The sequence below is a fragment of the Mya arenaria genome, chromosome 3 (assembly GCF_026914265.1).
Source record: "Mya arenaria isolate MELC-2E11 chromosome 3, ASM2691426v1".
In the NCBI taxonomy this organism is placed as follows: Eukaryota; Metazoa; Mollusca; class Bivalvia; order Myida; family Myidae; genus Mya; species Mya arenaria.
This window is the reverse complement of record NC_069124.1, coordinates 89,153,250-89,176,535: the sequence shown is the minus strand read 5'-3', so window position 1 is coordinate 89,176,535 and position 23,286 is coordinate 89,153,250. Positions and strand designations below refer to the sequence as shown.

The 23,286-nt window shown below is 37.3% G+C and overlaps 1 protein-coding gene across 5 annotated transcripts in view; it reads right to left on the bottom strand.

The window, feature by feature from the left end:
• LOC128227516 (uncharacterized) overlaps positions 1–20,159 on the bottom strand; it is a 41,315-nt gene extending 21,156 nt beyond the window's left edge. Inside the window, exons 1-2 of one of the 5 annotated variants that reach the window (XM_052938145.1) lie at positions 20,085–20,159; positions 4,002–4,587 (exon numbers count right to left, since the gene is read on the bottom strand). In XM_052938145.1, the coding sequence (XP_052794105.1) occupies positions 4,002–4,559 (558 nt within the window). In that variant the 5' untranslated portion in view covers positions 4,560–4,587; positions 20,085–20,159. Of the gene's footprint in view, positions 1–4,001; positions 4,588–15,126; positions 16,611–17,308; positions 17,327–17,409; positions 17,438–19,983 lie in introns of those variants that run through there. The other 4 variants (XM_052938143.1, XM_052938144.1, XM_052938146.1 and 1 more) reach the window with 4 other exon arrangements.
• Between the last annotated feature and the right edge of the window lie 3,127 nt (positions 20,160–23,286).

Sequence of the window (23,286 nt, the reverse complement as noted above, 5' to 3'; positions counted from 1 at the left end):
TCTTGTTTGTTTGCGCCATTGTTTTGATAGCAAAACGTTTGCGGGAAACCGATTTACTCAGTAACTACAGACAACGCGAAAACTTTTTCTTCTTCACAGGACATTGCGACAGGTAAACACTGAAAGTTTACCTGTCGCACCAAATTTTTACCTGTCGCAATGTTACAAACAGTATTCAGTTACATCAGCCTAAACCTTGATTTTAAGCCTCTTTGTTAAATAAGTTTTGTAATTTCCCATTATAACAGGTTTAGATCATTTTGGTTAGATTTGTCTTACAGTACAATAATAAATTACAAAAAAAAAGCCAAACATAATGTAAAAAAATCAATATTCGGATCTTATAAATGTCATAATTTTTTTCTTCCAAAAAAAACTCATCTGGTTCGTCTACCCATGGAACAGCTAGATCTTACTCTTTTTATTCATCTTTAAATTAAAGATACAATACGGTTAAAAAATGTAACGAATTGTACTACTAGTCAAACTCAGGCACAACATTTATGCAAAAACGAAAGTAGAGTTCTTGTTATTGGCAATGTTAAACAGAGCGGAAAGAAAGTCAGCTCGGTATATTAATCATCATATTTAAATTAACATGATTGCCGGGAACCACTACATACGGAATTTTGTAATTTCCGAACATTTCCGTAAAATAAAAGTATAAGAGTACGAGCTGAAATCGGAACCTTACGCCTTTTATCGGCTTTTACGGAAACATGTCGAAACGGGGTTTACAAATAGTGAAACACGGATTAACACGCTGAATAATCATGATATAAAAATAACTCTGAACATTTATTTAGAAACTGAAAGTAAATTTTCCGAAAATTAAACGGTGCTGACTTTAATTTTTCACCGGACATTGTGACCGACCAAAACAAAAGTTTCGTCGGTCAAAATTGAAATATACCGGACATGTCCGACTGTCCGACGGACATTCGCATTGTCTGTAACTATTTTCTATAGTACTACGCTTAAAAAAGTAGGTCCAATGTTGGTCATGAGCAGTGGTCGAAACTAGTATTAGCCCGACAGCAAAAAACTAGTATTTTTTCTCTCGGATTAGTGTAAATTCTCTATATACAAGCCCGACTTAAAAGTGACGAAAATAATTCCTAAAATGGTTTATCACTAGTTACAAGGGAAATCACAGGTTGTTAAAAGGTCATTGGTTGATGAAGGAAGTCACTGGATGCTAAAAAAATCACTGGTTGCTACGTTGTTTAAGTATATTGTTGACTAACAACGCATGAGGGACGACCCATGATGGACGACAGACAAAAGGCGGTCACAAAAGCTCACCTTGTCACAAAGTGACTGGGGAGCTAGAAACCCATGACCCCTGAAACGTGGATAATTTTGAAGCTTAAGTTTGAACAATGTTGGTAGAGGTCTACTAAACAATGCTTCACGCCAAATATCTAAGACCTAAGCCTTGTGGTTTTGGAGAAGAATTGTTTTTAAGGTTTTACTATATACATATAAGGAAAACCAATGACCCCCCGGGGCGGGGTCATTTTTTACCCCAATGCCAAAGTTTGGACAATAAAGGTAGAGGTCCACTTAATGATGTATTATGCCAAATAGCTCTAGTCCTTGTGAATTCGGAGAGAATTTTTTTTAATGCTTCCATTATATACAAATATTGAAAACCTAAGCCTATGAACACGGGGCGTGGCCAATTTTGACCCCAGGGCTAAAGTTTGAACAATCTTAATAGTGGTCCGATAAACGATGCTTCATACCAAATATCTAAGGCCTTCGCCTTTTGGTTTCGGAGAAGAAGATTTTTTAAGTTTTCATCATATACATATATAAGGAAACCCATGACCGCCCGGGTGGGGCCATTTTTTGACCCCAGGGCCAAAGATTGAACAATATTGGTACAGGTCAACTAGATGATATATCATGCCAAATATCTAAGCTCTTGTCACTATTTGATTTTACGTGTGTATCTATATATGTATATTTGTTATTAATTGTTGTATGTGGCCCATTTTGAAAATTGGTATGTGTACTAAATATGTTATCCAGTTTAAATTAAGACGTTACTTGTCTTTGTGAGTTCGGAGAAGATTTTTTAAGTTTTCACTATAACACATATATATATAGAGAAAACCCATCAGCCCCGGGGTGTGGCCAATTTTGACCCCAGGGCCATAATTTGAACAAACTTTGTAGAGGTCCACTAGACGATGAATCATGCCAAATATCTAAGCTCTAAGCCACTAAGTTCAGAGGAGATGATTTTTGAAGTTTTCATTATAAACAAATAGAGAAAACCCATGACCCCCAAGGGGGCGGGGCCAATTTTGACCCCAAGGCCATAATTTGAACAATCTTTGTAGAGGTCCACTAGACGATGAATCATTCCAAATATCTAAGCTCTAGTCCAAGTAAGTTCAGAGGAGAAGATTTTTGAAGTTTTAACTATAAACATATAGAGAATACCCTAACCCCCCGGGGCGGGGCCAATTTTGACCCCAAGGCCATAATTTGAACAATCTTTGTAAAGGTCCACTAGACGATGAATCATGCCAAATATCTAAGCTCTAGTCCAAGTAAGTTCAGAGGAGAAGATTTTTGAAGTTTTAACTAAAAACATATAGAGAATACCCATGACCCCCCGGGGCGGGGCCAATTTTGACCCCAGGGCCATAATTTGAACAAACTTTGTAGAGGTCCACTATACAATGAATCATGCCAAATATCTAAGCTCTAGGCCAAGTAAGTTCAGAGTAGAAGATTTTTGAAGTTTTCACTATAAACATATAGAGAAAACCCATGACCCCCCGGGGCGGGCCAATTTTGACCCCAAGGCCATAATTTGAACAATCTTTGTAAAGGTCCACTAGACGATGAATCATGCCAAATATCTAAGCTCTAGTCCAAGTAAGTTCAGAGGAGAAGATTTTTGAAGTTTTAACTAAAAACATATAGAGAATACCCATGACCCCCCGGGGCGGGGCCAATTTTGACCCCAGGGCCATAATTTGAACAAACTTTGTAGAGGTCCACTAGACAATGAATCATGCCAAATATCTAAGCTCTAGGCCAAGTAAGTTCAGAGTAGAAGATTTTTGAAGTTTTCACTAAAAACATATAGAGAAAACCCATGACCCCCCGGGGCGGGGCCAATTTTGACCCAAGGGCCATAATTTGAACAATCTTGGTAGAGGACCATTTGGTGATCCTACCTACCAAATATCAACGGCCTAAGCCTTGTGGTTTGGGAGAAGAAGAATTTTAAAGTTTTTCCTTTTGGTTGCCATGGCAACCAGAGTTCTGCATGGAATTGAATTCTTTGAACAACTTTGATAGAAGACCACCCAAAGGACATCCCTATGAAGTTTTATTAATATTGGCCCAGCGGTTAAGGAGGAGATGTCTTTTAAGTAAATTGTTGACGGACGACGCACGACGGACAAAAGGCGATCACAAAAGCTCACCTTGTCACAAAGTGACAGGTGAGCTAAAAAAATCCCTACCTACCGACCCATCTTTTTTTCAGCATGTTACAGGAAACGGACATATTTTTTTAGGCCTCATTGTATTTAATAAGTACAAAGAGGAACTTCAAGCAAATACTAAAACATTCTGCATTAATTATGAACATTCATTAAAGCTGAACTCTCACAGATTGTTTAGACAACATTTTTTTATAATTTGTATGGGAATGAGCCAATGTTTGCGTTAATATCTGTAAACCAGTAATATAAGACAGCTGACAAGATCAGATCACTTTTTATTCAAATTCTCGAAAATTGAAGTTTAATGGCTAATAGAGTTAGTAACGCTTTAAGAAAAATGAGTTTTTCGGCAGTTCTTTGTGAGTAATCTTATATGATTGAATGATCAGCAATGTATTAATGCCTTTAGAAATCAGCTGATTCTGGGATACAAAATGAAATAAAGGTCAAAACTGTCAATATGTGAGAGTGCAGCTTTTAAGTCATCTAAATCGCATAATATGATTATAGTATGATTCATATGTTTACCTCTGTTAACAAATTTGGCTGTGTCGCAACGTTAAATGACAGCTTGTTCTGGAAATCCTTACAATTCATCATGACGCTGATCACTCCGTTAAAGTCACTGTCTTTGATGGAGGACACGGTCTTATAGCCATCAGGAGGCAGGAAACACTTGCCGATCTCCCAGTGGCTCGTACACCATTTGTCGGCATTTGTGTTCTTCCATGATGGTCCCGAAAACCTGTGATGTTTGACTATTTCATCATGGACGCCTTTACAAATCCCGTTTGGACACGGAGAATACAGCTTTTGAGGGGAGTTATGAAATTTACAGTTTCTAGTACTGGTGCATATCCCACGAGTAGGGCAATTCAACACGTTCTCGGTGAAACATTGTGCACATGTTGCCCCGCCTGGAAGACCCTTAGATGTTCTGACGTTGTTATAGATGTCCTGGTGAACGCATGTCAGCACATCCTCTACCAGAGGCTGTAGACCCTCCTTGGTTATATTGAGGGCGAAGGCAGCCTTGACCCAGTTCTGTGCTTTCTTATCCTTCAATAATTGGCCATAAGTTGCCATTGTTTTGCCATGAGATTGTATTCATCACCTGGTAAAAGAAACAAGTCACTTGAGTATTGCTAATTAAATAATACAAAAGTCCCCTTAGTGTTCTTAATACAATGAGGACAATTTGAAATTACTAGCATAAATTTAAAAACACACACAATGTTTAAACAGCAGCCACATTTTTGTACAACACAAACTTAAAATATTGTTGGCCTGCATAATATCCCTATTGCCCTCTATCCGCATACAGCATTACATGAAGTTTTAATACTTCATTAATACGGCAAAGATCCAGTTAAAGAGAATGGCATATGCACTACTGTAGCAGCCAATTGTATCATAGATGCAATACAAAGCAGCTTTGATAATCTTTGGATATAATTTTGCTGTTATAAAAGAATCCTATTCAAGTGATGTAAATGGATTCTTTTTGTTGTTATATCAACCACATTTCGTCCGGCGATTTCGACATATCAAGTTTCTAAACACTTTTTAGTTTTTTACAGATCAAGTTTAAGTAACATTTACATTATTTATGTCGCCATGGTAACCACAATTTTGTCGAACAATGAATAAAATGATGTGCATGATATTCGGACAGACATCCCCTACGGTGAAATCGGTAGGGGATTATAATTATGCCTTAATATACAGCATAAAATTATTGAAGTTATAACCTTTGTAATGGTTCACCGTTATTATATTGTTTACCAAAATAAACAATTTAATGAGATGCAGTCGCAGAGCTCTTTGGTTTGGTAAATCCATACTAACAACCCTTAAACCAGCTTAGTATTCGAGACTATATTTTGTCTACTGGTCCAGCCCCTATAACCGCTGACTGATAATTTCCTTAATAAATGTACTGCAGATTTAAAAAATACTGTCATCCCATTGGGCAAAAATATAATTTCAACCACCAATCGCAGATTCGATGAATATATATAAATTTATTTTAACTCGATAATGTGACGAAAGATTAACTTATAGAATCACTCCCGAGTCTGTTTCCTGGGCAGAAACAATTACTATGTCCTTTCTGAGAGGTCATGAGAAAGAACCCCTGATGGGGATCGAACCCACAACCTCTTGAGTGAGAGACGGACACCTATACCACTAGACCACTCTCAAGGGATCGCAGGCTTGACTCCCATGCTGGCCTACCGAGCCTATAGTATCAGGTAATCACCAAAAAAGGTAAATGAAATGATAAAACTATGTTTCATTCACTATATTTCAGTATATGTGTAGATGCATTGTTATAATACAGTATTATTCATTGTATTATTTATAGTTATCCTTCTTACCTGATTTATATGTTTATCGAATAACATTTATGTAAATTTTTGTTCTATAAGACTGTACTGTATGCACAGTGGCTTGATGACAAAGGCTCATTAAAGTCACAATAAATAATTTCAACTAGCCAAAATTATATTTTATACATACTAGAACAATTATATCACCAAAATAATACATTGCCATAAACATAAAACGAGATTTGACAAAGTTCAAAAATACCCTATACTGTAATATGAAACAAGTGAAGAATGTTCGCCCGGCGAAAATGTAAACAAAGACCAATTCTCGTCGAAAATTATAACTTCTTCGTAAGCTACAAACAAAATACCTGGCTCATATATGCAGTGGCCCGTTATATATACGTTAAAACCGGTATTCTTGTCGAGAGTAACAGTATATGACGAAAATGCTTCAAAATGCGAATTATCACAAGCGCTAGACAGACATTGTTCTGTCAAAATGCCGTGGTACCCAGCTCTCCTTCACCGATTAGCGAATGCGGCCGAAGGGCGGGAACCACCGGAACACTCAACGCTTTTCCGATGTTTCCCGTCCTTCGGCCGCTTTCGCTAATCGTATAACAGTATGGTAATCCGGGGATATAAGTACCAACTTAAGTCAGGTTCTGAAGACTTGTAATCTGCAAGATATATTATATACATAAACAATGTACTCAAGACACATACATATATAAATAGAAGATGAGATAAAAGACTGCTAGTGGCCTATATGTATCTGATATACAATATAACACATAACACACAATGACATGTACAAACATGGCATACAATGTAATACAAAAGAACATATAACCACAATGACAAACGGTCAAAGCAAATACAAAAACATTGTACAGCGTATACAACATACAACATTCATACACTGTACTTACCAATATGTGGTATTGAAAACTTCAGTACGCCTCCCCTCACTCACAGTGATTGAAATGGTTAGTTAGTCTCTAAAAAGTAAGTTAAAAGAATAGTAAGTGTACATAGATTATATGATAAGTGAAAAGATCAATTGTTATGTTATTTTATAGAATAATATACCGCTTTTCGGATAACACCTTATCTCGGACAATCGCGAATAAAAGCGCTACACAAAATGACATAAATCATCTCAGCGAGAACACAGACAAATACATGGATAAAACTAGGAATGCATACCTTGAAACAAACCTCAAAAAGACTCGCAAGGATTTTAAAAGTTACTAAAACTAAGACTGCATGAAGCACGTCTTGACTGCAGAAAATCGTGGGAAACAGTGAGCGAAATATCCACGAACCAATCATAAGAAAGGTTACATAAACCTTTGACCAATCCGATTCCTTGAAAGTAAACCATGCTGAACTGATGATTAAAACAGAAGTATTCCAAATGATATCAATAAGTAAAATCGGCAATGCACAGTCCGGTCAGATAATCATCGGTCTGGTCACATACTCCCCCTCCACGTAAAATGACGTCACGTCATTGCGTCACTTTCAATTCAAGTCAAAGGTAAAGTCAGACAATATGCACTAACTACTTCACCTACCGTATATAACAACGTACTTACAAAAAAGTATGTCTATACACACTATAAACATAAGTCTTAAGAAAAAAACTTCAGCGATATACAACTCTCTAGTATGTGACTAAACTATAGTTACCGGACAACACATTAGTGGCAATGATCATTACAATGATTAACAAGCAAATTTAAGACAGTCATACTTTCCTCCCCTGGTCCCAAAACTATGACCACAGAGTTTACACAAAATGTTACAGTAAAAAAATAATATAAAAACAACGATTTCACAATTCCAATTACAGTAAATGTCAATAAAACATGTCACTTCTTGTTCATAATGGCACCAATAAGTTGGTATGCCATTTCACTATCTACATCTCTCAGTACTCCTGACTGCATCAGCGTGTCTAGGGCCTGTAACTTGCGGTCCACCGGCTGGTTACTGTACATCTGGTATTCACCAAATCTATTTGGTGGCTTCCTTACACGGTCTGAGCGTCTTGGTACTGGTGTGGGTCTCTCTTTAGGTTTTCTGTCTTCCTCTGGTACCACCTCGAACTCCGTTCCTCCGGTAGCTTCATCAGCTGTCCGTTCATCTCTGTGTTCTTCGACCTCCTGTACAGTAGGTAAGACATCTATGGTTTCTTCTTGTTGTTTCTCAGCAATAGAATCTTCCAGGACATCCAGATCATCTTCTGAAATAACAAGGTTGAAATTATTAGCAATATCAGTTTCACTAATGACGCTTATCTCCTCATCACCGAGATCTACAACTTCAACCCTTTCACTAACCTCGCTATCATCATGATTGACACAAGTCTCAGGTTCATAGGCGTCCCCATGTTGGAATACAAGTCCTGTATTTCCTGCACCTTCACTTTCTTCGTCAGAATCATATGCACCATCAATCATCTTGTGTGCTTCTTCTATTATGGATGCATCCCTTCCTTCCAATTCTGTTTCATCAACTTCATCCAACTCACTATCTTCATCCTGATGTTCTACCAAGAGTAAGTGGTTTCGATGCAAAGTCCTTTCCTTTTCAGAGCCTTCCGCTCTCACTTTGAAAACTGGAATATCCATTCGTGGTTGATCTATGACTAAGTAGGCTTCTTCTTCAAACCTGTCGGCAATTTTATGCTTGCCGTCAAAAGCCAACTTTTTCACAAGCACTTTATCACCTACTTGTATTCTTACAGGTTTGGTCTTTCTGTCATAATACTTCTTTTGCTTTTCTTTCGACTTCCTAGTATGCTGTTCAACTATTTCATGAGTCTTCACAATTCTTTCTTGAAGATCTTCCAAGTACTCTTCTGCTGTCTTGTTTACTGGCTCTTCTCTTGCCTTTTCAAACATGACGTCAATGGGCAACCTCGGCTTCCTTCCAAAAATCAACTCATATGGTGATACTCGAGTGGCTTCATGAGGGGTGCAATTATATGAATACACCAGGCTACTAACATACCTCTTCCAATCAGCCTTCTGATCTTCTTCCAGGGTACCAAGCATTGCAAGCAAAGTCCGGTTAAACCGCTCTGGACCTGCATTACCCTGGGGATGGTATGGTGTGGTGTGACTCTTTTTCATGCCTGTAATGCGACACAGCTCAGATACTAACTGGCTTTCGAAATTCGCACCCTGGTCCGAGTGTAATCTTGTAGGCATTCCGAAGTGAACCAAAAACTCGTTGTAGAGTGCCTCTGCTGTTGTTTTGGCGGTTTGATTTCGTGTCGGTATGGCCTTTGCAAACTTCGTGTAGTGGTCTGTGACTACAAGAATGTTACTCACGTTACCCTTTGATGGTTCTAATGTGAGATAATCAATGCATAAAAGTTCAAGAGGGTAAGAGGTGTTGATATTAACAAGTGGTGCTTTATCTATCCTTCCTTGCCTTCTAATGCATCTATCACACTTACTGATCCAGTTTTTTACATCTGTTGTCATACCTGGCCAGTAATACCTCTCTCTCATTAAGCGCATCGTTCTCTCCTGCCCTGGATGTCCAGACAAATCATGAATACCAACTAAGATCTCTTTCTGGAACGACTCTGGTATTACTAACTGTTCAATGTCATCGTTGGTTTCATGCACAATCCTAAACAAGATTCCTCTCTTGATCTTCAAGTTTTTAAATTGCTTCTTCATAGTAAGGTCATGGCCGTGCATAAAGTCTTTGGGTAATCTTTGGTCAATGACGGCCTTTCTCCATCTCTCAATGAGAGGGTCTGCGCGCTGCGCCCTTCTAATTTCTCTCATTTCCTTCTGAGCCAGAGGTTGGCCCATATCTTCAGTTGCTTCCAAGATGTTCATCTTCATAGGTAGAGTATCAACATATGGCACTGCAATCATATTACAAATGGCCTTTACAGATGGGTCATTAATTCTCACTCTATCTATGTTGTCCGTGTCGACTATCCTCTCATATGGATACCTGCTCATGCCATCAGCGTCCTGGTTCTTCAACCCTGCTCTGTAATGGATGTCGAACGAGTATTCACCAAGAGCTGCAGCCCATCGCTGTCCAGTAGCATCAAGCTTGGCACTGGTGAGTACGTAAGTCAGTGAAGTGAGACAAGGTAAGGTAATCGCTGAACTTTTCGGTTACCGCCCATTTCAGAGCTAAAAACTCCAGCTTGAATGCACTGTAGTTTCGTTCAGACTTATTTAAGGCTCTGCTTGCATACGATATAACCTTCTTCTTTCCATCTTGTAACTGGTACAACACGGCACCTAATGCTTTACCCGATGCATCTGTGTGTAACTCAAACGGCAAATGAAAGTTTGGGTAGGCCAATATGGGTGGAGAGGACAAAAGCTCCTTCAGATGGTCGAAGACAGCTTGCTCTTTCTCTGTCCATTTCCACTCAGGCTTTGGTGTCTTGGTCCCTTTCTTGGTGGTAGTTGGAGGCAGTAGCTCATTCAATGGTCTGACAATGTCGCTAAAACTCTGAATGAATCGGCGATAGTATCCAGCAAAAGCGAGGAAGGAGCGAAGTTCATCAGAGTTGGATGGAACTGGCCAACCTTTCACTTTCTCAATCTTTGCGGGATCAGTTTCGACTCCATTAGCACTAACCACATGTCCAAGAAAGCTAACGCTTGGTTTAAAGAAATGACATTTCTCCGGTGCTAATTTCAGGTTAGCCGCATGTAGTCTGGTCAGTATGATGTCTAGACGCTCCAGGTGTTGTTCGTAGGAGTCACTGAAGATAATTACATCATCTAGATATATGAGGCAAATACTCATGTTAAGATCACCTAGTATTTCCTGCATAATTCTTTGGTAAACCGCTGGACTATTGGTCAAACCAAATGGCATCTTACAATATTCGTAAAAGCCCATATTACCTACTGTAAACGCAGTTCGCTCTTTGTGCTTCTCTTCAACTTCGACCTGATGGTACCCAGACTTCATGTCCATAGTCGTAAAATACTTTGCGCCATGAAGACTATCGAATATCTCTTCCATTCGAGGCAGTGCGAAGGAATCCTTGATAGTGATGCTGTTGAGTTGTCTGTAATCGACACAGAGTCGCAACTTCCCATTCTTCTTTCGGACAAGTACCACGTTCGAGGTATATGGTGACTTCGATGGTCTGATGACACCAGCCGCTAACAGTTGTTCAATATGGTTGCGTACTTCTTCAATCATTGATGGTGGTATTCGGCGGTGTCTTTGCTTAAATGGAACATCAGTTATTAAATCAATTCTGTGTTTTATAAGATTGCAAATGCCAATGTCAGTTTCACCGGTTGAAAATATTTCCTGATGTTTCCTAAGTAAATTCATTAATTCTTGTTTCTGTCCATCATCTAGTACATTTGATTCATCAATGTTTAAATCATCCAATAGTTTGGTCCTATCTTTTTCAATCTTCTTAAAAACCTCTTTGGCTACTGTAGCTGGTTGTATTTCACACAACACTGCTCTTGGTTGAATGACTATAGGATTTGTAGTGATGTTTGACAATGTTAACCTTACTTCTTTCTTCTTTTCCCCTGTATAATGTATGACAGTAGGAGTAACATCTATGGATGGTGTAGAACAATCATCACACTCTTGGATGATAGCAGTAGTGGGACAATATTCAAGTTCATGGTCAGTGTAGCCTATCACCTCAGTGCTTTGATTCGGATTCAAAATAATCTTTTCAGTAGCAGCGCACTTAACTACAGCGAGGCGATTCTTGTTCTTCTTAAGTTCTCTTTCTCTTACACTCATTGTGCGGAAGCTTAAGTACCATGACGAATGTAAAGGAGCTTTCTGTAAAAATCTTTCGCCAAAATGTGTTGAACAATCCTTCATTAGTTCTTGTAGTATATTCGTTCCTAATATGACAGGAGTTCTAGCTGAATACTTTGTGTCCGGTGTAACTAGAAGTAAGCAAGGTAGTGGTTTGGACTCTGGTAGGCCATCAGTAGTAGTTATTGTTGTTTCAATATATCCTTTGTAAGGTAAATTTTCTCCATCGGCGCATTCGATGTTCAATATATCACCCACTGGTTGTATTTCTATAGAAGGAAAATGTTCATGGTAAAATGATTCTGAAATAAGACTAACAACACTACCCGTATCTAACAATGCAATGGTTGGGTGGTTGGCTATTGTGATGTTTACTTCATTAGTATTTCCAATCAATTTGGGATCAGACAAAAGGGTTCTCGGGTTCGATCCCCCAACTCGGGCACTTAAAAGTTTGGGCAGTCTTTTTTGAAGTGTCCCTTCTCCTTGCAGTATGAACAAACAAACTGGGCCAGTATGGTAGGACAGTCTCTCTGCATATGCCCTTTCTTATTACAAATGAAACAACTTCTTCCATCATTGAACATTACATTTTCTTCAACATTGTTGTAGTAGCCTCTCCCTCTTCCAAGTCCTTGTCCTCCACCACGTCCTTGTCCTCCACGTCCTTGTCCTCCTCGCCATCTTCCCCGGTATCCCCCTCTTGGAACATAGACTTCTTGTTGTTGCTGCTGTTGTTGTTGTGGCTGCTGTTTTTGTCCCTTTTCTATCCTATCAATCCTCTCCGTTAATTGTCTTAAAAGTCTGACTGTTTCGCTGTCTTCTTCTTTTGGGTTGTTTACTGCTGGTCTACATGGCTTCCTCTCTGGGCTAGAGTTCTTCTGGTCTATTTCTATTTTACGGAGTTCTTTCCTGAACCGATCATAGTCATTTATCTTGTCACACTGATATGTTGACATAAGTCTAAGGTCCTTTCGGAGTCCAGAGTGTAAAACCTCTTTCAATACTAATGTGTCGCTTGTTTTAAATCCTCCAAGCTCGACAGCCTTGTAAAACAAATCCTCTAGCCTTGTCGCGTATGTTTCCACTGATTCCCCACTCTTTTGTTCACAGGTGTAAAATCGTTTCATTATGCTCTCCTTCGTTTCAACTATCCCATAGGAATTATCTAGCTTCTCAAGAACTTTATTCAACTTAATTCCTTGACCTAACCTTCTAATCTTATCTGCTGCTGCTCCTTTCGTTGAGCGTCGAATTCCGAACATGATTTGTTCCTCGGAGTAGCTCCTAGCATTTATTATGCACTCAATTTCATATCTAAAACTATCCCAATTAGCTTCTCCCTTTCCTTCTTCACCGTAAAATATGCTCAACTTTGGGTAAGAGTGGTTCGGTGTTGGGTCAGTCTTCACCTCTTTGTCTTTTGTGGATTCATGTTTCACTCCACCTAACAGTTCTATGAGTCTGGCAGCTCTTTCAGGATCCGACACATCTGCCTTCAACTTCAAACTCCTAAGTAAACCAATCATTTGGCTTTCCTCTTTGGATAATCCCCCAGAAGCTTCTACTTCCTCAGGCGCCTCTTCTTTGGCCGCCATGACAATCAAGTATTCACAGTATGTATTGATAAAATTGTTCAATTAATTATTACAACAAATAAGAGTCCTTCACTATATCATTCAACTATTAATTTCAAAAAGTGTAATCACATCTCACACAGGGTAATCAATATGCAATCCAAAGTAATCAATGTGCTCTAATACAATGGAACGAGCAAAATTAAATAAAATCACTTCCTAAAAATAGCAAACACCATGTGGGTGTTCTAAGTATCACACAAACATATCGAAGTAAGTGAATAACAAGACCAGTACTAATTCTCAGTCTTAATGTACCACGTTATTGTGCTAAGTCAGAAATCACAAGTCACCGAATCTGCACAAGTACAAATCACTGTAGGTATTATGAAAATATTTCAAAAATTTATTAATTTTAAGAATCAAAGTTAACCAATTAATTAATTCACAATCAATGAGTCAAATCAATCTTCTATACCGAAAATCAATGTATAATTATTAAAGTTATTTAAGTCAAACAAATATTTCAAAGATTTTTTCTCAATTAATCATGTCACCAAGCATTATAAATAAATAAATTATAAAAAATAAATAAATAAATAATGACAAAATTCCAATCAATGACAAATAAATTCCAATGAAATAGGACTATTTCCAATTTAAATCAAAATCAATCAGAATTAATCATTCAAATCAAATAAGCTGAAACTAAAACGAATGTTATTCAGTGTCAGAAATTCAATCAAACAATAATTAAATGGTAATGCAATTTCTCATCAAATTTACAAAATCAAACTGACTAAACAAAATGTCAAATAAATAAATTATATGTGTACAATTTAAATCAAAATAAAGCTAAGTATTTTATAAGCGATTCTACAGGGTAACAATATGACATATCGTGGAAATAACAATGAATGAAATTTCAATCAAACCGAAAGTAAGCAAATCTTAAAATGCGTCAAGGTTTTTGTCAATTACATTGCCACTAAACTATTAACTGGTAACTAAAAGCAACTTATCAATACAAAATGGTACTAGGTATGCTACAAACTACTATTTCTAACTAAATACTACGATACGAAGAAATAATAGGCAAAATTGTCAAGATAATTTTCGATTACGTCCGTAATATTGTATGGCAAACAAGTGCGAGGTCAATAAGGTCGGTATTGTCGCTAAGCAACTCGTGACGTCACAGGACACCTGTATACAGAACGACCAATAGAATTTGAGATAAGATTCAGCGGGCTAATTACGCATTCATACGTCACAGTGAACCGCCAATGAAAACTCAATATCGCCGAGAAAGCGACATTCACTTGTCAGAATGAACAGAATTTATCAGTGCGATTCAAAATGCACGCTGTCAAAGAATTTCCGTAATCAATTAAACAAAATCAATGATAAATCATGCTTGTTCACATTCCTAATGATTTTAAACTCCAAAAGATGTTTTTGAACCGATGTTTACGACCTGTTAATTAATAAATAACAGACAATCAGAAGAGACAAAACAAGTCAAGTGTCAAAACAAGCGCATGTATATAATGTAGTCCTAGCTTAGATGTTTATTTAGCACAAGATTAAATACACATATGCAAATTAAACTGAAATCGAGATAAAGGAATGTCCGAAAAGCAGAATATTACAAGAAATAAGTAGAAATTCCTAGACACCAAGTAAGTTATCAGAAATGATAGTTTCAATAACTGAAGTTGTTAAATATTCCTTAGCCCATAATGTTAGAGTTAATCATGCAGTGAGATCCCTCTCCTTTTGACAATATCTTTCTACATCTATGTGTTATCCAGAAAATGGCAGTAACAGCTGAATTAAGCTAAGATTACAGTTGTAAATGTAAGATTACAGTAAGTAATGTAAATTAAGATGCACGAAACTGCAATTTTCGGGTAAACAACAAAATATATATGTACTCACGCCCTCAGTAGAATGCTTTATACTTTGAATCCACTCGCAAATTGTGAATAACAGCCACTAGCACAATTGTTAATATAGCAATTATAAAAAAATATTTTAGCACTTGAATAATGTTAAAAGTAATGACAGTGTTCGTGGTCACTGAAACCTCCTGGTCCACTGGTGAATCCTCCTTGTAATGTCTTCTGAAATACGCCTCGATCCCTCCAGCTTACTGGTTGCAAGCAACAAAGTTTGTGTAATAGCTCACTTAAAAAAATATATGCTCTGTTTAATGAAAGCACTGTTACTTAATTAAATGCACATAATCCTCAGTCCTGATATAAATACTGTTGACAGGACTCATGAGCTAGATCAAGCACACTTTTATCACAAGAGTTCTCCCTTGCCTAAAAAAAAACGTCCTCGTTTTTAGGCTTCTCAGCTACGGAATCTGCCCAGGTCTGTCAGAATCCTCGTCTTCAGACTCTTCAACGAATTGCTCTGTACGGGGTCAGCCAGGATCCTTCTTTCCAGGCTCCTCAGTCACTCACTCTGTCCGGGGTCAGCCAGGATCCTTCTTTCCAGGCTCCGTAGTCACTCACTCTGTCTGGGGTCTGTACGGGTTTGGTTTCGTTGGGCGCCAGTTATAACAGTATGGTAATCCGGGGATATAAGTACCAACTTAAGTCAGGTTCTGAAGACTTGTAATCTGCAAGATATATTATATACATAAACAATGTACTCAAGACACATACATATATAAATAGAAGATGAGATAAAAGACTGCTAGTGGCCTATATGTATCTGATATACAATATAACACATAACACACAATGACATGTACAAACATGGCATACAATGTAATACAAAAGAACATATAACCACAATGACAAACGGTCAAAGCAAATACAAAAACATTGTACAGCGTATACAACATACAACATTCATACACTGTACTTACCAATATGTGGTATTGAAAACTTCAGTACGCCTCCCCTCACTCACAGTGATTGAAATGGTTAGTTAGTCTCTAAAAAGTAAGTTAAAAGAATAGTAAGTGTACATAGATTATATGATAAGTGAAAAGATCAATTGTTATGTTATTTTATAGAATAATATACCGCTTTTCGGATAACACCTTATCTCGGACAATCGCGAATAAAAGCGCTACACAAAATGACATAAATCATCTCAGCGAGAACACAGACAAATACATGGATAAAACTAGGAATGCATACCTTGAAACAAACCTCAAAAAGACTCGCAAGGATTTTAAAAGTTACTAAAACTAAGACTGCATGAAGCACGTCTTGACTGCAGAAAATCGTGGGAAACAGTGAGCGAAATATCCACGAACCAATCATAAGAAAGGTTACATAAACCTTTGACCAATCCGATTCCTTGAAAGTAAACCATGCTGAACTGATGATTAAAACAGAAGTATTCCAAATGATATCAATAAGTAAAATCGGCAATGCACAGTCCGGTCAGATAATCATCGGTCTGGTCACAATCGGGTACTACGTCATTTTGACAAAAAGTCAAATCACCCTTTTCATGCCTACAGCCTTTGAACTCTCACAGTCAGTGTTAATATTTAAATAATCATACATCAAATTGATGATTATGTGTTTCTATGATTCACAGCCTATAAATAGGTTTGCACTGGGATACCAATTAAGATGGTTTATCACAAAGGTGAATGAAAGAAATGGTTTCCTAATATAAAAAAAAAAACACAAAAAACATAACATTAAACATAAATTAAACCGAAATGCAATACTTTTGTCATATAGAATGACAATTCGTATAATATATGTACAATGTAACTACATGTATGATAATCAAGCCTTATTTAATATATTCATCACATTTGTGCAACCGTTATGGATGAATGAGTACAGTATTAAAACCAGTAGAATCCATAATTGTGTGCGATATAATCATAAAGTATTTTGTTAACTCTAAGCCGTATTCCCTTTATAAATTACTTATCTATTATTTTCCTCCTCTTTAACCAGTATGTATAATTATCTATACCAAATTGTTTATTTTGAGGTCTTAATGGGGAAATGACTTTCAAGGTTTGAGCAGTATACATACACGTAAAACGAAAGCAGTTAACAGCGTATAAAACAGGTCGAAACAGGATCATGAAAAATAGGTAAAATGAAACATGATTTTCAAATATTAAACTCACTAAATATGGTTTTTCATTTCTTAATGTCTCTGATTACACATATAATGTGATGCAGATCTGAAAAACTGTTGAATTGTGTTTAAAAAAAAATGAAAACTCACATTCACGGCCGCTATCCTAGTAACCGAACGGTCCCTAGACTTACCGAAATACGATTATTTACCGAAAGACGGATAAAATTACCGAAATACGCATGAAAGTTACCGAAAGACGCCTTCTAATGCATTTATTTTATTGTTTTTATATTAATATTATACAAATACATTACCAAACCAAATTTTAGAGAAAAATATTAAAATATAATGATGTAATAGGCAGTTGAAATTTCAGTGTTCGATATCGAATTCCGCGTGCCGACTCGCCAACCGAAAGACAGATAAAAGCTTCCAATATAATCAATTATTCCAATTAATGATAATCTCATAATATTCATATAACTAAAACACACTCATAAAAATGAAAAAGTTCATGAAAATATTTACTTATTGTTCAATTGAATAAAGACAATGTGTCAGTGAAATGGTTGTCTCCCTTCGCCAACCGAAAGACGATTTAACGCAGGTAAAACTAATTTATTAGTTGTTGTATTATGAAAATGATTATGAATTTGGATTCAAATAATAGCATTTATATTCTTATGGAAATGTTAGATCAATTGTATATACAGCATTTGAAAGTATTTTGGAATATACTTGAAACATTGCCTTTGAAATAGGTCGAAAATGTCGCTAAAATCATTTTCTTTAACTAACTTAGATCTACAGTATAGTTAAGGGCTTTCAAATTTTAATTTTTGTTTATATGAAAATTGAAAAAAAGAAGTTTTTAAACAGCGAAGTTCTCATCTTCAGATAAATTAGCTTACTTATGGACAATAATAACCAGACCACACCAAATACACAAAATCAGGCGATGTTTAAAACAACATAATTATCACTCGGTGTATGACACCCCACAAAGTAGCGGCACGTTTTTTGGGGGACAGTTTGGTATTATTGAAAGTGTGTTAATTTGGGTAAACCCTTTTCGGCTCTGTGACACGTGTTGAGCAAATACCATAATAATTACGCATTAAAGGACCGCATTACGTGTACATTTATAATTGCGGGTGATTTTCACACAAATTGACGGCTTCATTTGAAGATTCATAAATAACAATTGCGAGTAAAAAGGTAAGTTATTGCTGTAAGTATCAAAGAAGTCCAAATTAATAGAACTTTACACTCTGAAATCATTAATAATGGATGAGTTTCCTTGTGCTATATGTGCTGGAAATGCAGGCTATTATTTCTTATGCACCATGCTAAACCATAAAAAAATAAAGTATTTTAACTTTAACTGTTTGATTTCAACGATGAAGATATCTACATAGTTAATAATAAATATTGCACATAATAATGAAACATAATTCAATTCGGGCAACATTTTTGCCATGCACATATGCACTTAGATAACAACAACTTCCTTTTCTTCATGGACATATATACGCATGGTGCATTCAAAGGTAATTATTAATATATTCTTATAACTCAATCACAATTTTATTGTTTGTATGTCTGACACATTTGTTTGTAACACAAGGTGAATTTTCAATGTACATTTACCATAGCTTTTGTCATTAACATGTATATGTCTTTGTCAATGATTTAAATACATATTGTAAGTTTTTTTTATTTGTATTTGCAGCGTTCAATATTTCATGTAATTTTATTATGTGTATGACTTATGTTTTATGTAGCCTTCCATGTTCGATGTTAATCAAATGTATATATGTCATGTATGTAGAGAAATGATGAAAAATAAAATAAAAATTTAGTATTAAGTTAACTGTATATATTTGTTCTTACTTCACCTTAAACATATCAATAAATGGTATTTTGGTTGAAAACAGGAGAATACTCTTATTGGCTAAATAAAGGAAATTCTTTTGTCAAAAAACTCATTATTTTTAGATATTATTTTTAAAATTTTGGCTACAATGTGTAAAATCATCAAATATATATGAATTTTAAAAATAAATACAATAGCAAGCGTCTTTCGGTAAATTTCTATCATATTTACTCCAGTTTAACCATATCCATAAATCGTATTTCGGTTGACGACGGGAGATAACTCTATTTGACTAAAAAAGGGAAATTCTTTTGTCAATAAAGTCATTATTTCTAAAAAAAAAATTTAATTTTTGGCTACAATGCGTATAATCATTATATATACAAGATTATTTAAAAATAAATGCATTAGAAGGCGTCTTTCGGTAACTTTCATGCGTATTTCGGTAATTTTATCCGTCTTTCGGTAAATAATCGTATTTCGGTAAGTCTAGGGATCCGTAACCGAATACGTGACGAATATCAAACAAAGCGCATGCGCGAATACACGTGGGTGCCAACCCTAACAACCCGGCCTTCTCCGGCAAGATTCAAAATAGACCACATAAACACTCATAACTGGCCGTCGGTCGCTCTCATTGGGTGGCTGGGTGAGCCGTAGGGTTTACGTCGTTTCTGCCTGGCTTCTCGAAACTTATTGAAAACATTCCGAACACTTCTGACTTTAAAGGTTTGAGCAGTATACATACACGTAAAACGAAAGCAGTTAACATTGTATTAAACAGGTCGAAGCAGGATCATGAAAAATAGGTAAAATGAACCATGATTTTCAAATATTAAACTCACTAAATATGGTTTTTCATTTCTTGATGTCTCTGATTACACATATAATGTGATGCTGATCTGAAAAGTTGTTGAATTGTGTTTAAAAAAATGAAAACTCACACATTCACGGCCGCTATCCTAGTAACCGAATACGTGACGAATATTAAACAAAGCGCATGCGCGAATACACGTGGGCGTCAACCCTAACAACCCGGCCTTCTCCGGAAAGATTCAAAATAGACCACATAAACACTCATAACTGGCCGTCGGTCGCTCTCATTGGGTGGCTGGGTGAGCCGTAGGGTTTACATCGTTTCTGCCTGGCTTCTCGAAACTTATTGAAAACATTCCGAACACTTCGGCCAAGTCGTAACAACTCGGCCTTCTCCGGCAAGCTACGAGATATACATCCTAAATAGTAGTAAGGATACTGTATACGAAATGTGATGAGGTCGCCGGCAATTAACACCATTTTTAATCCGCGTAAAGAAGGCGCGCAGTACTGTCAAAACAACAAGAAATGGATTCGTGTTGTTACATTGCATGTTCTTTTTTCAGAAAAGATATTTATTTAAATATCGAAGTATTTCCGCATTTAAATGTTTAGATGTCCTTGAACTTCTATACCAGGAGCACTCAGTAAATGGATACGACAGTACACTAGTACTTAATGCACCAGTCAGTTGTAACCACGCCACCCCCCCCCCCCCTCAGGTCCGAGGAATAGCGGGGACTTTGACTCTCGACCTAGCCAAGCCCGGGTAAAGTTTTGCCCTGCGGAGACGGCCTGCTGGTAACATCCCCGCCAAATGCTCCCGCACCCAAGGGACTCTAGGTAAGGCACATTCCCCGCTATATTTGGCTGGAAGACAAAACCACCGCATTCACCCGGCACTGCGGGGCCACGTGGAAGGTTAAAACACGGCCCATTTCCCCGACTATCCGCGGTATACCCCCGGACCTGGGGGTGGGGGGGGCGTGGTTACAATTGACTGGTGCATAATCAAAATGAATATATAGTTCATGCATAAAATAATACATCTGGTTTAATGCATGTATTCATTATGGACTAGATATTGATCAGCATTTTCTCCATCCAAGTAAGATTACCCTACGGAATGTGAGTTTTATGTTATACTTTCCTTATTTATTTCAGCCTTTTTCCCATTTAAACAACAAAACTATTCAATCTGTAAAAAACATTGCTTGCACTGTGTAGAACTGTGTGAATTGTGGCGTGGGCCGAGGGTGCTGGCGAGTTAGCCGCCCAGTTAGCTATCAGATGATTGCCTTTCATGCCTCTATGTCAACGTTGTTGAGGGGGAGGCTAGCCACCGGCGCCAAGTTAGCTATCCGTTGATTTCCTTTCATGCCTTTTTATCAAGGTTGTGGAGGAGGAGGGGGCGAACCATCCAGTAAGCTATCAGCTGATTGCCTTTCATGCCTTTATTTCTATGTTGTGGAGGGGGGAGGAGAATAGCCGCCCAGCAAGCGAACCATCCAGTTTGCTATCAGCTGATTGCCTTTCATGCCTTTGTTTCAACGTTGTTGAGGGGGAGGCTAGCCACCGGCGCCAAGTTAGCTATCCGTTGATTTCCTTTCATGCCTTTTTATCAAGGTTGTGGAGGAGGAGGGGGCGAACCATCCAGCAAGCTATCAGTTGATTGCCTTTCATGCCTTTGTTTCAATTTTGTGGAGGGGGAGGAGGATAGCCGCCCAGCAAGCTATCAGTTGATTGCCTTTCATGCCTTTGTTTCAATGTTGTGCAGGGGGAAGGAGAATAGCCGCCCAGCAAGCTATCAGTTGATTGCCTTTCATGCCTCTGTGTCAACGTTGTGGAGGGGGAGGCAAGCCACCGGCGCCAAGTTAGCTATCCGTAGATTGCCTTTCATGCCTTTGTTTCAATGTTGTGGGGGGGGGGGGGGAGAGAGAGAGAGAGAGAGAGAGAGAGAGAGAGAGAGAGAATAGCCGCCCAGCAAGCTATCAGTTGATTGCCTTTCATGCCTTTGTTTCAATGTTGTGGAGGGGGGGGGGGGGGGGGAATAGCCGCCACGCAAGCTATCAGTTGATTGCCTTTCATGCCTTTGTTTCAATGTTGCGGAGGGAGGGGGGGGGGAGGGGAGAATAGCCGCCCAGCAAGCTATCAGTTGATGGCCTTTCATGCCTTTTTATGAGCAAAGTCTTGAATTACATTGTATATTTTCTGAGAAACACATACAAGTATTTATTATATACTTTTCGGTGATTTATTCAAATTTATCGGTGAAATAAAAATGTTATTCATTGTTTCAAACAGTGAAATAACATTTTGATATTTTTCACTGTTTTGAAATTTTAGCCCGCTCTCAATTCCAAATCAAACGTCAGCGCGCACAGGGCTGGGACACAGTTTCAACGACGTCATTCCCGGACGTAAAGTTTGCGTACAATGTTGCGCGAAAAAAAAGTCATTTGATATCCTTTTGATATAAAAATATACGAGGTCTGTTTGTGGACAACATTTAAATATGGTCATGTGTTTTGATAGAGAAAATAAAATGATACAGTAAAAAATACATTTAATTCCGCACTGGTGAGGTCGGGTGTTGCCATACCATGGATTGCTGTTTAGATTCGGGTTTATATAAATAAAGTCAGGTCTCGTCCATTGTTACTATACGTTTCAGGGAAGCGTCACCCTGGCGTAGAAAACGGTCTTAAAGGCACTGAGTTTTTTCTGCTCATCGTTGATGATTTAATAACATGATACCACTGGTCAACGCACTTTACAAACAGCCATCGTATATATATATATATATATATATATATATATATATATATATATATATATATATATATATATATATATATATATATATATATATATATATATATATATATATCTACTTAGGGCATTAAGGAGACCGTATATATTTTACGGCATTTAGGAGACAATTTGTATATTTTTTTGTTTTATACTTTATTTTGCTTTTTTGTTGATAATTTAGTATTGAAATGATCATTTATTATGTGTACAAGATTTAGGCTTCTTAAATTTATTAACAAAAAATATACGTAATTTGCGGTCTGCTTAATAATTTGTAAGTATGTTGCAGGTTTTAAGGGGACAAGTATATATGTCGAAGGGTTTATGGAGACCAGTGTATATATTATATTATTTTTGAGGCATTAAGGGGACCATCCATATTTTATGGCATTAGGGGGACAAATTATATATATCTTACTTTTGACAGTGAAGGCTCCCATAACCTTAAGAGACAACTCTGTAATAGTATTTTTTTTTAGAATTGTGTGTAATAAATCCACAAACGATGACCAGTCGAA